Raw genomic sequence first — 14,848 nt, 5'->3', positions numbered from 1 at the left:
GGTGTAATTACTGATTACACTAGGTTGTATTTTAAGGAGCAAAGTTAAGTCTGCTGACTGAATTAAAAAAAAAAAAGAAAAAAGAAAATCTGCTGTAAGTTAAGGACTTGAATAAAACTGACTGTAGGATAAAAGGTAAACTGAGGTCAGCTGGCTGTTCTGCTCCTCTCTGAACCTTTGTGTGTTTGAGTTTTGTGAGTTTTGCAGACTTAGATTTCAGTAGATTTAGATCTTTCTGTTTTCTGCAGATCTTGCAGACTCAGGTAGGCATCATGAGGCATCTTGCATTTGGCTCCCGTTTTGAAGGTTATGACTTTAGAATTTTAATTGTTTAATGAAAGTTTAAAAAATGCTGGTCTCCAATTAAAGTGTCTTTGGATGCAAACCACTTCATTAAGACTGGGTAACAGCAGATGTTTGCTTCTGAAATAAACTGAATCTTGCATTTGATGTCACAGCATTGAATCAGTAGCTAATGTGCAACAGGATTGAAGCTTTCATAGTGAAGTCCAGTAGTGCTGATCTGCTGGCAATTCAGGAAGAAATTGTCAGTCACAATGGGAGAAGAGCAGATTAATTGGAATTTTAGGGAGTTTCCTAGCCTTCAGATGAGCCTGGAAATTCTCTATATTGACATGTGTAGGAGATCTGTGGTCTAATGGTGAAAGTCTTTCTCTCTTTCAGATTCTCTGGGTGTCCTATTGTTGCTGTTGCAGCAAAGCCTGGTGGACCAGAAGCCCCGGAGTCTGAGAATCCACAGGGTATTTCTGAATTAATTGAGGTACTCACTGAAGAACATAATAATAACATGAAAACATCCATTCTCAGATGTTCAAAACCCTTAGTTACATGGCATGATGTTTAAACTGTGAAGGGCAGGACACCTAAAATAACTGAGAGCAGTTTGTAGCTTGCAATAGACTTGTCACCCTTTCTGTCATTAGCTTAGGGAGAGGAACATTTTTGCCCTAGAGGGTTGACACTGTTTCTTAAGATAATAGAAAAAAGTCTCAAAACAAAGGCATCATTCTTTGAAGACTTGTCATGTCAATCAAGACTTCTGATTTGGATGCTGCCAGGTTTAAAGTACTTAAAAATTGCTGAAGTTAAGGTGCAGCATCAGTCATCAAAACTCTAGGGAAGCCTGGCCCTGGGCAGCCAGGCTTGTATAAAGGCAGGATATTCCACCAGGGCTGCTGAGCTCTGAATGCTGCATCACCTGCCAGGCTGTGTGAGGCAGGATGGGCATGGGGAATGGGATGTAGTGTGGCCTTAGACCAGACTTAGCCAGGACCAATCTGCCCCCAGCAGTTTTTAGAGATGAGGAGTTATGCAAATGCTTACTTCTGCCTTTATCTGGCTCCTGTTAGATTTACTGGGATGTTCTCCAGGGTTCAAACCTTTGAAGGAAACTCTCATTGGAGCTGTTTCATCAACTGAAACCTAATATTAGATGAGCTGGCAAATGCTGTGTGAGCCCTGCCATTGAACTTGGAGCTATTATCCCTTCTGTCCTTCCTAAGAGACTCTCCATTGTTCTGCCATTACAACCTGGGCTTGGGCTGCAGTTTTTGACCTTAAAAACAGATGTTAAAGGCAATACCAATTGTATATGCAGGTGATATAACAGAGAGAGATATCAAGAGTGATTTGAGACAGAAGTGAACCAGTTCCTTTGAAGCATTGTTGAGTACATTACTTCCTTTCTATAATTAAAATCTTTTGTCTGATAACATATTTTAAGTAACATAGTATTTGTCAACAAAAGAAAAATGCTAAACTCAGAGAATTTCTCTATAAAATGGTACTTATGTAGTTTTTCTTAATGGATTGATCCTTCAAGAAGCACTAACAAAAATCTGAAGGGGAAGTTGAATTTGAAAACTTAACCCAGTATTACAGTTTTTCTGGGAAGGAGTCAGAGATGGGCTTTATGGGGCACTAATATCTGTACATAAGTTCATTTTCACAAAATCCAAAAAAGCTGAAGTAGCAAAATGCTCTGTAAAATTGTCCTTTTGAGAGAGGCAGGAAAAAGGAGGAGGTGACACGCGTGCAGTTTTTTTTTCCTCTTTGCTTTGCTGCAGTGTTTATATTGAGTTTGGCAGCAACTTTATCGCCAGTGAGGTTTTGCTAACCAAGCTAAATGTGCAGCACCAAATCTTTCTGAGGCAGAAAATCGAACTGTCCCTGCTGCTAAGTGTGCACCTCCCCTATGGCACGCACAGTTAATTTGACATTGGTGAGTTCTAAGCTCATTGGGAGATGCCTGAAATCAGTAAAATTGCAAGCTTGTTCAATCAATCATCCGCTTGCCTGCCTTCTGCTGTGTTGCTGTCATGACTTTTCACCCAGGCATGGTGCTGCTTTTATCTTTTTTTTCAGGTCTTGAAGTCTCAGGCTTACCTGCCATCAAGAGACCCCTCAGGACACTTCCTTATGGCAGTCGACCACTGTTTCTCTATCAAGGGTCAAGGCACAGTGATGACAGGGACTATTCTTTCTGGCTCTGTTAGCCTTGGTGACAATGTGGAGATTCCTGCCCTGAAGGTGAGTCTCTCATTTTCCTTCCCCCTGGTTTTCCTGATAGAAAGAAACACTCAACAAAGAAGAGAGTGTTCTCATCCAATCTAAAATTACTGAATTATTTTCAATTTTTATTTTTGTACTCTATTATAACCCAGCTTATAACAGTAAGGAGCATAGTGATTTTTAAATAAGGCAGTCAGTAAATTTACCTGCTCAATAATTTAGCTGGATGAAGAGAAGACTGATCTAGGTTAGCATGTTAGGCTTTCAAATTCAGAGGAGCAAAGTGGGCATGTGTCCAAGCTGGGATGCACCCAAGGACTGAACAGGGAGGTTACTCTCATTTGAGATATGCTACAGTGAGAAGGTTTGCAGAAGAGTCCGTGTAGGAAGGCTTCCAGAAATGTCTGAAAGCAAAGGTAATGACAAGAAGAGGGCATTGAAATGCTTGATGCACATTCTCTTTGTTTGCTGAGGCTTTAATTTGTGTCAGCATGTTCTGAGAGAACTGCTGGGATGCAGTAGGTGGCTTGCTGCTATTGGGCTCTTCAGAGAGCCAGTAGAAAGTCAGACACCTTCCAATGGCCTTTGAACTGCTCAACTGTTGTTACTATTTAATTTCCTTAAAATATATTCATCCTTTAAAAGAAAACAAAGTGACTTTATGCTTGGAACATGTGAAATCTATTTCACAGGTGCTGATTATCACTGCTTTGGTTTTCCCTTAGTATTAATTGCCCAAAATTAATTAAGACTTGAGGAGAATTTTGCAGCTGCCACTTAAAAATGGACCAAGCTGATTACATTCTGTGGGCAGGCAAGTTCTGGCCTAACAAGCCTGGATGGGACTCCTTTGGTGCTGTCAGTATTATCTTCAAGTCATTTTGCTGTAAGGACCTTACTGTTTCATTGAGTGAACATGCTGTTTTCTCATTTTTCACTGTACTGTTTGGACAAGTGAAGGACTACATCAGGCATTTTGATTCCACCTGAGGTATTTGGCTGATAGTGGAGAATTCATTTCTGGCCAGCCTCTTCAGTGATACCTATGGCCATCTAGTTTATATCCTATTGTCCTTTGCATGGAAGTGATTTGTACCATACATACTCTGACATTTCTGCTTCCCCAGTTGAGTTCCTCACTGCCCATATTCTCATTTACAGCGTGCAGCCTATTTTGGGAGCCATGCTTTCAATTCCTGCATGAAATGTGGTTGCTGGGATTGTAGCTCTAGCTTCAGCCTCTCCTGGTTTCCACTTGGCAGCGTTCTTTCCTTTGCTGTTGTGTCCTGTTCTCAGTCCTGGGCCTGCCTGTGCTTGGGGTCCAAAGAGGGCCAAGTAGTCAGGAGTGCAAGGAGTGGGAGATGGCTCCTGCCCAAACAGGACCTTGCATAGTGAGTTCATTGCTTTCTTTCTGGCATAGCATTTGCCAACTTCCTGTCATTTTGTGCTCCAGGAGATGGGGGAGACAGGGCAGAGTAATTATTTCTTGTGAAGAAAGAATGCATCACTAGATTATATCTGGAAACGGCTATTCTGCTTTTCATCTGTAGTCCAAAAATGTTTTGAAGAAATGTGTTTAGGACTAAATCTGCTTTTTGAGAATCCATATGAAGGAAGAAATGACAAAAATGTAGTAAATAACTTGTGAATTGGTGTTTAAAAGTGGAAATACACTTTGTGTGTTTTCCAACAGTGGAAAAGACTTTGTGTGACTTTTTTTAGTGGGCTTTCTTCCCAGGTAACTGGGAGAGTAGTCAGTGAAGTGACGGACAGCTTAGCAGATGAACAGGTCATTTGCAAAGACAAGCCAGATCACTTGGCTCTTATGGCATTAACTACTTCCCTCAAAGTTTTAGTTATTTTTCCATTTGCTGTTAATGAATTAAACCTTCCACTGCTGTGTGTGAAATGGGTGATGTGTCCATGCCTTGGGATGATAATAGCTGTGGGCAGAGTTTTGTATTTTAGCACTAGCAATTTGTGGGCATTCACCTTCATGTTGCACAGGTATGGAAACCAAGGCACAGTAAAAGGAAGCAATGTTTGTAAGTGTGAGCTGTGTGTTGTACTTACCCCTGCCAGCATCATGCAGAGCTGGGTTAGGATACCTATAAAAGGTCAAACCTTTCTCAGGCGTGCAAGGTAACGGAGGAAGCACATTTCACAACACATTGTGGTTTATGACTCTCTCTGACCTTTTTTTGCCCTGACCCAATGGTAACTGAGATTGACAGCTGGTACATTTAGGGACGTTACAAACTAGCTGCTTTTTTTAAATTTGAAGAACCCTCTCACCAAATGAAGTGGCATCACCTTCCAGTTCTACTAATGGACTTCGACATCTTTGACCGCTTGAACCTGCACAAAGGAGAGACACAGCAATTAAAAATAAACAGTGACATTCTCAAATGCCCATGCTGGCTCTGATTGAGGCTGAGAGCACCAGCGGCGCATGGATTCCTTTATGCTTTGCCTATGTAAATTGCCATCTGGGGTTGATTATCCATATAGCAAAAAGAAAAATTATATATATGTGTTTGGCAAAAAGCTTTGACACAGCAAACAGTTCACTATCCAATTGAGTTAGTACTATTTGCTCCTTAGCACTTGAAATCCACCTTGAAGAGCATGAACCTAGGATTTCTGTAGCAAAAACATAGTGTTGGCAGAATTCTGAATGTCATTTAAGATTATTTCAGTGGTCTTTCAATCTCTATAGTCTTTGAGTTTATAAACTGCAACAACTCATGACACTTCTATTTCTGCTTTATAAAAGTTACTGGAGTTTGAGTAATAAGGATTTTTTGTAATTTAGTTTTGTTTTTATTTTACTGATATCTAAAGTATATGTTTAGAGATTTCAGTTTAAATGAGGATGAATGTCAAACTCCAGTGCTGCTGGGTCTTTTTATAGCACATTTAACTGAAAAAGAAAAGTGTTTTCATTTCAGTGGGGGAAAGGTATCTTTGCCTTCCTTATCCAGGTGAGAAAGATTGTTGAAAAGGTCAAGTCTGAATTGGGTGAGGAGGCAGAGAGAGATGTACACAGCTCATGGATCTGGTTATCCTGGAAGTGTCCACTCAGCATTGCTTTACTGAGATCAGAGCTGTGGGTACACAAGACCCAGAGCACAGATGTGGCAGCCAGTATGAAGACCACTGCTGGGGCTCTATTTCAGGAATTGTAAGAAGTAGAAACTTTTCTCTTTGTCTTATAGTCAGGTTCCTGTTTGTCCTGTTTAATGAATTGCTAACAAATGCTGGAGCAGATTGATGCAAGCTGAGTGGCTGGTGGAGGTAAATAACTGACTTGGAGCCTCTGTAAAGTCCAGTGCTGCCATTTGTACTGTGTATGTGTCAAAAGTTGTGTCTGGTTACATTCATGTTTTTCTCTAGGGGATCACATGGGGATTCTTGCTCTGTGCTGAATCTGAATAACCTATCTGGTGTTGTATTGTAAAAAGTTGTTTCTTGTGTAATAAATCTCATTAAAAGGAAAGAGAAATATTCTTACCAGTTCCAACCTTCACCATCCTGGAGGTTGGTAGTAGCCAAATGCCATTTTTAGTGTGGAGCATCTCAGTCTCAAAAGTTGCACCCACACTTATGAAATGCTCCCCTCATATTGGAGAGCAGTTATACAGATTATTTCTGTACTCAGGTGAACTTTCACAAGCTCATGTGAGACTTAGATATGAAAAATGTGAGGAACTTGCTTCTGTTTATCTCATCAAGTCTCCTAGTAAATGAGTGTGTTGGTTTAATCCAGTAGTGATCCTATCTTGGCAAGAGCCTATTGACTGTCAAATTATACTGACTTTATGAACTTTAAAGAAGCATAGTTTTGCATGATACTGAGAAGCTTCATGGCTTTATATACTTTCACCATATGAAGAGAGATGTTTCCTCCTAAGCTTTTTTTGTTGGCTAGATAACCTTGGTCTGTGTTTTGGCAAATGTTCTGTAGCTTTTATGACTGAAACAACAAAAAAATTCCCCACTGTCTGATAGAATAACTCAAATAGGATTTGCAAGGCTATTTCCTTCAAACCATTGAAGCTGTTAAAATTGTAACAGAGATCTACTTTTGTCCATGTACCAAGTACCTCAGTCTCTCTGATGTCCCAGGACCTCTGATTAATGAGCTTTAGTATGTGTATACATGTAGTAAGAACTAATTTTAGTTCATTTAAGGACTTTTGCACAATCAGAGTTGCACAGTTAAGCCTTGTCAGAGGACAGTTAAATCTCAGAAAACAAACTTGGATCAAACCCCACTGAATTGGATCACAAAGATGTTTGTATGTGGACTTTCACGGTACAGTCTTAAAGTTGTTTTTTCTTTTACCATTTTGGGCACTTTGGACCTCCTAATATTCCCTTTCCAAATTGCAGTCAATGTTGATTGCTTTTAGCACTCCAGATAGAGAGAACCCTTGCTGTATATTCTGAGACTGTCTGAATACTGTTTCTACATCTGTTTCTTCCTGTGCTGCTTGGGTTTTTCTTGCCCAATACTGATACAAACAGCCTTTCAAATGCAACAAGTCCTCTACTGGTGGCTGATTTTGCTTGCCTTGAACATTTTCTTTTTCACTCATTGGAGTGCTGTGAAGAAGGGCTGTTGAGAGAATTGGGTTGAGAAAGAATCACCTAAATGTAGCTGGTAAATTGTGAAAAGGTGGTTTATGATGCATATTAAAAGATGTCGGTGCAAAAATGCAAGAACCTTAAATCCTAAAGCAATAAATTAAATGTAGAAACATAATGTTTTACGTGGGGTTTAATTCAGGACAAGAATTAAACTTTTTTTATTTGTCTGCTGCTTCTAAAACATGGGTTATGGTTTTTTGGAGATTTTCTTCTTTCCTAGAAAACATCAGTGTGAATCCTACTGGTTTTGCATCTGCTGTGGCATTACTTAAAAGCAAAATATGCAGGATTTGGCTTATACTGGAAAGTACTCTGCTTTGAGCATTTAGGATATTATCAGTTGTTTTGGAAGAACAAAATTGCTCTGCACAATTCTTTGTGGTTAAGTGGAGGATGAAAGATCTGATCCTGTGCCTGTGGAATGAAATTTAGATCTGGCAATAAAAACTTCTCAAATCTTTTTGGCTCAATCTCTTAAGAGAATAAGAGTAGCAGATGCTGAGTTCTTTCTGAAGATCAGTTCCCTCATTTTCAAGTATGGTTTTGTAACTTTTTACTGTGTGGTTTTTTTGGTTTGTTTTTTATTTCTGTTTTAGTTTACATTTTTAAAAAACCCAAGCCAACACCAAGCCCTCAAAAAAAAAAAGAAAAGCCTAAAGACTGTGAAGCACAAAATCCATTTTAAGTTTGTATTAAAAAACCATACAAAATTGTGGTTAACTTAAGACCTTTAAACTCCTTTAAACTTACAAAAACCCCTCAGGAATAAAAACGTTCAGCAAGAGATTTGTATGTTGCTTTTCATTCTCTACCTGTTACAGAAGTACAATGTTTAGTTCAAAACACTCGTAATTTTTTATTGAGTATCATGTAGGTAGAGTAAAGTGAGGGAGCAAGATAAAGGACTTTGTGCATTAAGGTTGGTCTTATTCAGGACCAGAGATAATACATAATAGATATATGTTGTGGGGCTTTTAATTTTTTTCTACTTGGTCTGAGCAGAAGGGAAGGAAGCCAGGGGAGAGCAGCCAACCTGAGCAGTGCTAATCCAAACCATACACTGTATTTCTGGAGCTTGTGTGTCTAATGTGATCTCTGTAGGCAGAAAAGTGGCCTAGTCAGTGCTGGCCAATTAACTCTTCAAATACTGAAATTCATCTGCAGCTTTTCTGCTTTTCTTGGAAGTCTAGGTATACCCTGTGCTCCCTGCCAGACAGAGACGGTTGGGTACAGGACTGGGTAATTTTTCTCATCCATTAGAAGGCAAAGCATATGAGTTTCTTCCTACAGTGAATCTGGAAAGGAAGAGATTTGTAACTTCTGTGTTGCTTCTGTTTATTTAAATCATCTTGAAATGTCTGTTGAGATCAAGGCTCCACCTGGACATGCAGCATTGCTGGAAACAGTATTGCTCTCCAAGGTAGACTTAACTTCTGCAGCAGTTCCATGGCACTGCTTCCTTGTGCAGGGTTATCTGCAGTGCTGACTGGTAGTGGTTAATGCATGAGATTAATTTGGAGTGTGTTATTTTGTGCCATTGCCATGCAGATAATTTTGCCTTAATATTTATTGAGTGCAGAGAGCTGTTACTGTCTAAGAACTGGTACACTCTTTAGTGGGGCTAAAAGTGAAAAAAATATTGCAAGATGATCTTGACTCTAAGTAGAAGAAAATACTGTGTGATATGAATGTCATACTTTTATTTTATATGATGACTGATTTTCTTAGATAAGTCAAGATACATTTTTTTCTGTCAAGATTTCAGTAAACATTTTGTCCCATGAGAACTGCTAGAAAAGCTAAAGAAAGTTGTGGCAGAAATAAAAGGTGGGAAAGAAACTGAGCTGAAGAAGAAGGAACCATTGTACTGACAGGAAAATGATCCAGGCAGAGTTGTTCTGAGGTTGGTCTTGGCACTGAAGTGTGACAGTTCCACCAGTACTGCATGTGCTGCCCCATGTATGTAGGAGTTCTCCCCACTCATCTGCCTCTTTAGTGTTCTCTTCAGACTTCTGGAGACTGCTGGCAGATGTGATGTCCATGTGTAGTTTCTCATGCTCACTATTTTGTAGAAATTTTGGAATTACCCACATACTGGGTTGCAGGATCTGATGGTAAATCCCTGTGCATAAGTGTGCCACAAATGGAGAAATGGATTTTGTTCTTGTATGCTGCTTGAGTGAGCAGTTTGGCTCTTCTATAGCAGCACCTGAAGATAAACAAATACACAGGTTTGTTACTCCAAAATGAGGTTGAAAAGAAAACTCTAATGAGCTACTCCTGACATCTAGATTTTTCTGTATTGTCTCAACTTTGTGTCTGCTCACTCTACTTTTTCTCCTGCCTGTGCTTTTTTGTCCATTTCTAGCTTCCTTTCCAGTCTCAGAGTTTGCTCTTTGAAGTGATTGGTCTTTTCTACTTATACCATAGATTGAAGAAACTTTTTTCTTCTTGCATTTTCCCATCTGCTGTTGCAGTTTTGAGCTGTGACTGGGATGCAGCTGAACAAAAAGGTACATGTTATCCTGGGACTTAGTAGGTAACATCTTTCCTGTTGAAGCATTGCAGCTCCAGGGATGAAGTGTTGTGTTCCTGGCTTTGTGTACCCTGGGGTTCAAGATGAGTTTGGAACTAAGTTAATGGGCATTGCTATAGTAGTCACAAGTTTCATCCAAATGCCTTTTTGTTTAACTTTAGGGTAACTCCTTAAAGAAAAGGATGGCTGGATTGTGTTTGCATAACTTGTTTGCTTAAGCATTGCCGCTGCCAGGTCATTAACTTTATTTCTTTTAATTTACCAGGTAGAATTGTTCTCAGTGCAGTTTAATTGAAAGCAGACCCACATGCACGTCCACAAACAGTTGGAACAGGAATCTTAGTAGGATGCTTGAATAGTAATTGGGAAGGTAACCCTCCTGTATGGTGCACACAGCCTTCACATGGCATTGCTGCTAGGAATTTAACTTTATTAGAAGGCTTAGTTAGGGCAGAGAGGAGCTCTCATGTTTTAAATATTCAAATTCAAGTGCTGGAGGCTTTGGCAAAATTTCAGTAATCAGAATGGAGGGAGGGAATGTCACTCTTCTTCTTCCTTGGTCATCCATACACAGTACAATTCCTCATTTGATGAGGCTTTTAGAAGCAGAACAGCTCAGCAAGTGCCACATTAACTAAGCTATGGTCTGTAAGTTATAAAGTTCTGCTCAGTTCTAGCCACTGGCAAAGAAAGGATCTGAATATTGAAAACATTACTTAACCAATGCTGCTGAAAATAAATATGACCCAGAGACAGAAGAAAATGGATTAGTGCATAACTGCCCAGAAATCTGTATTTACTCTATTACCAGAGTAGTTTCTTGAAGTATTGCTATAACACCATAGGGAGTCCTCTGGATTTCATGCCTTGTACTGTGTTTCTGAGAGGGTTTCACTTAGAGAAATCTCTGCATTTTGTTCTCAGATACTGCCATGAAAATTATGTGAGAATTTGCTTTGCTCTTTAAGTGTTTATTCAGCTCATCACCTGAATCTGTCATCATATGCCTGTGACAATAACATGTATTGCTGAAACTAAATGTGACATGCATCTTCTTACTAAAATATTCCCATCACTTCATGTTATAATAGCTGGTGCAGCTTGAATTGGAAAAGTTAATGCTAGAGAGAGCCAATATTTACAGTATCAGCTGGAATGCTATAATTAGTTTAGGTGCCCAGATAGTACTGTGATGAACATGATACGAATGCCTAGATACAGATTTCCATTTGCAACTGTCTGAAATGAAAGCTGCAAACTCCCAGGCTCTTCATGGGAGTAAAGATTAGCTTCAAAGCATATGACATAAAATTGGCTTCTCTTTCTTTCTTCTCTAATGAATAAATAATCAAGAATAAACATTTGACACTTTGGAAATAGCAAGGAAAGCTCAAATAGCCTTTTAAAGAGTCTCTTTAGCTAATACATTTTTAAATACTAAAATTGTAGACTTAGAAACTGTCCAGTCTTTGTGAAAGATTTACTAGTCGAGCTGTTCCTCTCTAGGCAACCTGTATTTAAGATCTGTTCCCTCAATATATGTCTATAGGATATGTAATAGGTTCTGCAGAAGAATAGCAGAGGTGGCCTTAATCCTTGTGCAGTTTAGGTGGCAGAAATCAGCCATGAGAACAGATTAACTCATGGAAATAAATAACCCCAGTGTATATATACAGCTGTCAAGGTTTTTTTCTTCAACAGAAAAGGGATAGAGGTATGGAAAACAAGTCAAATTTATTTGTCGTGTAAGTTTTGTGTGGGGCTTCAGAATGTCTAGAAGTTTTTCTGCTCTTTCTTGGTATTCCTTTAATTTATTTGGTTTTGTTTTCTTAATTTCAATTGCTGTGTTGTAGTTGCTTTTTCTTAACATTAATTATGTGATGAATTTCAATAGACTGTTATGCTAAGCATCCCTAGAGGAGGTTTTTGTCTGATGTGCAATACCTAGTACATAGGACTGCAAAAAGTTAAATGGTGGCTTAAGAAAAAAATGTGCTGTTATGAATAAGTTCATTTTTGAAATATGGGTATTATTCATGAGGTGTTTTCTTGTGTAGTTGAAGATGTCGATCCTGCTTGTGGGGATTAGCTGACAACAATTTAAAGTCTTGAGAGAGTGAGAAATATGCAGGTATACCACAAACACTCAAAACAAAACCACAGAAAAAAAGGGAAGCTTGAAAGTATGTATTTTTACTAAAGGATTAGAAAAAATGTTCAACGCATGAAATAAATGTCTAGTTTGGCCTTGAGTCAATGCAGAGCAACACCAGTTGGTTTTGTCTAAATGCAGATCTTTGTAAAATAAAGTAAAATACAACAGTAAATCCCCCTGTGAACTATTTTGCATTCAGTTTTAGGAGAGAGTTGGAGTCAAGTGGTGATTGACCAAGAATAATGGTTTGTATAACATGTGTTTCTGTTTCAAATGTTCCTTTTCTGTTGCTGACATGATGTTCTTGTTTGGGGAAAAGCAGTCGTGTGTACAAAGGGTATTAAAGTGGCAAGGACCCTGATATTAATGCTTCTTTCCAGCCTTGTCGAGGGCTGCTCTGTTGTTTGGGTCTAGAGGAGGTTATTGGATATCCTCACCCCAGGGTAGGTCTTTAATCTCTGAAGGGTGGAGGTGGAGAAAGTTCTCCAAAATAGGGATACAGAGTGAGGCCCCAACTTGTTCTGAGCCCTCTGGTGAGTCTGAGATGTTAGGTAAGACTGAGGTTCAGCATCATTTATTCTGGTGTGTTAATATTTTTCGGGTATATATTTCCCTAAATAGTAGCAAAAGGGTGGAAGATTCCTGGGTTGTTAGAAGTCTCAATGTCTGCTTGCTTTCTTCAGAAAGCACCAACAGATTAGTCAAAAGTTCTAAAATACAATTGTGGTCAAACACTTTTTTGTTGTACAAATGTTTTTTTTTCAGGTCTTTCCTTTACTTGTCTTTGCTTTGTGTTCATCTTCACTTTTCCTGCCTGCTCATCCTTTCTGTGGAGGTTGTTGAACTTCCATTTTTAAATCAGCTTTCCAGATGTGTGATCTGTGCAGGCAGCACATCCCTGGTTGTCAGAGCTGAGATCACAGCTCTGTCTGCACTTCTGGAGACATTCTTGGAGATTTTAAACTCTTTGTGGCAGGGGGAATTTCTTCACAACTTGAGATTTACTATTGGGAATAGAGGGAATGGGATTAATAAGAGTAAGGAGAACATTTTTAGGGAAGGCAATTGTGGCTTCATCTGCCTCCACCTCTGTAAAGCATGTGTGTGCTGAACTAATTTGGGGGATTACTAGAAACATTGAGGTGCTTTTTCTTAAAGGGATGTATTTGGCAGGAAATTAAGCAGTATTTTTGGAAAAATGACAGTAATTCTCTAGTAAAAACACACAAATAAGAATGTGAAGGTAAGTGTTCTATTCGCTTGGTTTGTGGGTTTTTGTGGTTTTTGGTTTTCTTTTTTGTTTGTGAATTTTTGTTTTTTTAATTTTCAGGAGGATAGGGGGTTTGGGGTTTTTTGTTTGTTTTGTTTATTTAAATAAGGGCAGTTCTAATTCTTGTCTGAGGGTTTCATGTGTTCAATATAGGCAAGATGCTTTGAAGGTACATATATAGGAAAGAGGAAAAAAAGTTTTTACATCAGATTTAAATAGAGTAGGGGAGAAAGAAAAGTTAATGCTCAGGCATAGTTTTGTGGTTATAGTGTGACTCACAAGAAAGACTTAGTCCATGTGACACATACATTACAAACAGTTGTAAAAACATGCCTTTAGATATCCAGAATGAAGAGTGGGCTGAGTTAATGTTATTCTGAATCTGTAACATTCACGTTTTCTGGCACAGTGAGAGTAATGCTGCAAATCAAACGTTGCATTACTGCTCTTGCTTTTACATTACTTTGTTGTCCCTGATGGACAATGTCCTTTCTGATCAGCTAGAAATGAAGTTTTAATCCTGCCTTTCATTTTTTCCATGCCATCTAGTGATGCTGACACTAGGGCATTTTATCTGAGTCAGGATTTAGATACACTTCAACAGGGAACTCACTGATGTGATTTAAATTTTTATAGTTATATGAACTGCTTGAAAGTACATGCCGATTTTCTTGCTGTTTTCCTACATATGAAGAATCAAATTTTCAGGTTAGATTTATGTTTAAATGTGATTATGTTTTAACTTTTTATTAATGTCTCCCTCAATCTCCATTGTGTGGTGATAATTTTCCTCAGTGTGTTTGCATAAATATAGTTTTAAACCTGTTGGAGCCATACCTATATCTGGGCATGTAGAAATGGGTCTTGTATCTTCCTAATGTTTTGTAGGCCATTAACATTCATTGGTAATCTTTGTTCAGAATTTGGATCCCTGTGTTTTAAGTTTTTGAAAGTAGTGGATTTCTTAGGTTCAGTCTTGGATCTAAAGGTGACGTTATAAACATTTAATAGTTTTAAAAGAAACTTTTTAGAAACTACAGTATCTGTGACATGTGCTATATGTAAGAGGGATTTTTGTATTTTTATTTCAGAAGAGTTGTTTGGTTTTTTTCCTAGAAAGCTATGAAAATGAGCCTTTTTTGTGATAAAGATTGAGATTTAGGATCTGTTTCAGATTCTGTTTAATCTTAGCTTTAACAAAGTTAAGATTTCATTCTGTGTTTAAATCCCCTTGCTAACATAATTTATTCCATCTATTTTTTTTACCTGTGTTTTTAAGTCAGCTACTAAGACTCCAATAGGTTGATAAAGAAACTAAGAACAGCATGTGAAAAGAAAAAAATCTTCTCCATATGCAGCAATTGCACTAAGTGGGATTTGGTCTGAGAGGCTGAATGTGTCTCTTACACTGATAGTAACAGGAAAATTTCAGAGTGCACAGAGATGTCACAGCAGGTCTTGAAAGTTGAGTGTGTAGGGGTGTTTTGTTTTTTGTGGGGGTGGTTGTGAGAGTGGTTGTTAGATTTTTCTAATATAGATACTGCAAGTTCAAGTCACAAAGGAAAACAAATTCCCAGAGATGCCGTTATCCCAGTTACCACTCAAATAATTTGCAGCCATGAGAGCTCAGTGTTAATATAAAGCAGACTGCTGTGATTTAATGATAGGTTTAGTTGTTTAATTGTAAAAAAGGCCAATGAAG

The 14,848-nt window shown here is 38.5% G+C and overlaps 1 protein-coding gene across 1 annotated transcript in view; it reads left to right on the top strand.

Annotated features, from left to right (window-relative positions):
* EEFSEC (eukaryotic elongation factor, selenocysteine-tRNA specific) overlaps positions 1-14,848 on the top strand; it is a 122,159-nt gene that overhangs the window by 35,313 nt on the left and 71,998 nt on the right. Inside the window, exons 3-4 of the mRNA XM_031058190.1 lie at positions 685-781; positions 2,386-2,550. Of these exons, the coding sequence (XP_030914050.1) occupies positions 685-781; positions 2,386-2,550 (262 nt within the window). The remainder of the gene's footprint in view (positions 1-684; positions 782-2,385; positions 2,551-14,848) is intronic.

Source organism: Geospiza fortis, unplaced genomic scaffold (genome assembly GCF_000277835.1).
Source record: "Geospiza fortis unplaced genomic scaffold, GeoFor_1.0 scaffold78, whole genome shotgun sequence".
Taxonomy (NCBI): Eukaryota; Metazoa; Chordata; class Aves; order Passeriformes; family Thraupidae; genus Geospiza; species Geospiza fortis.
Note: the sequence above shows the minus strand (reverse complement) of the source record. Positions and strands in the feature narration are given on the sequence as shown.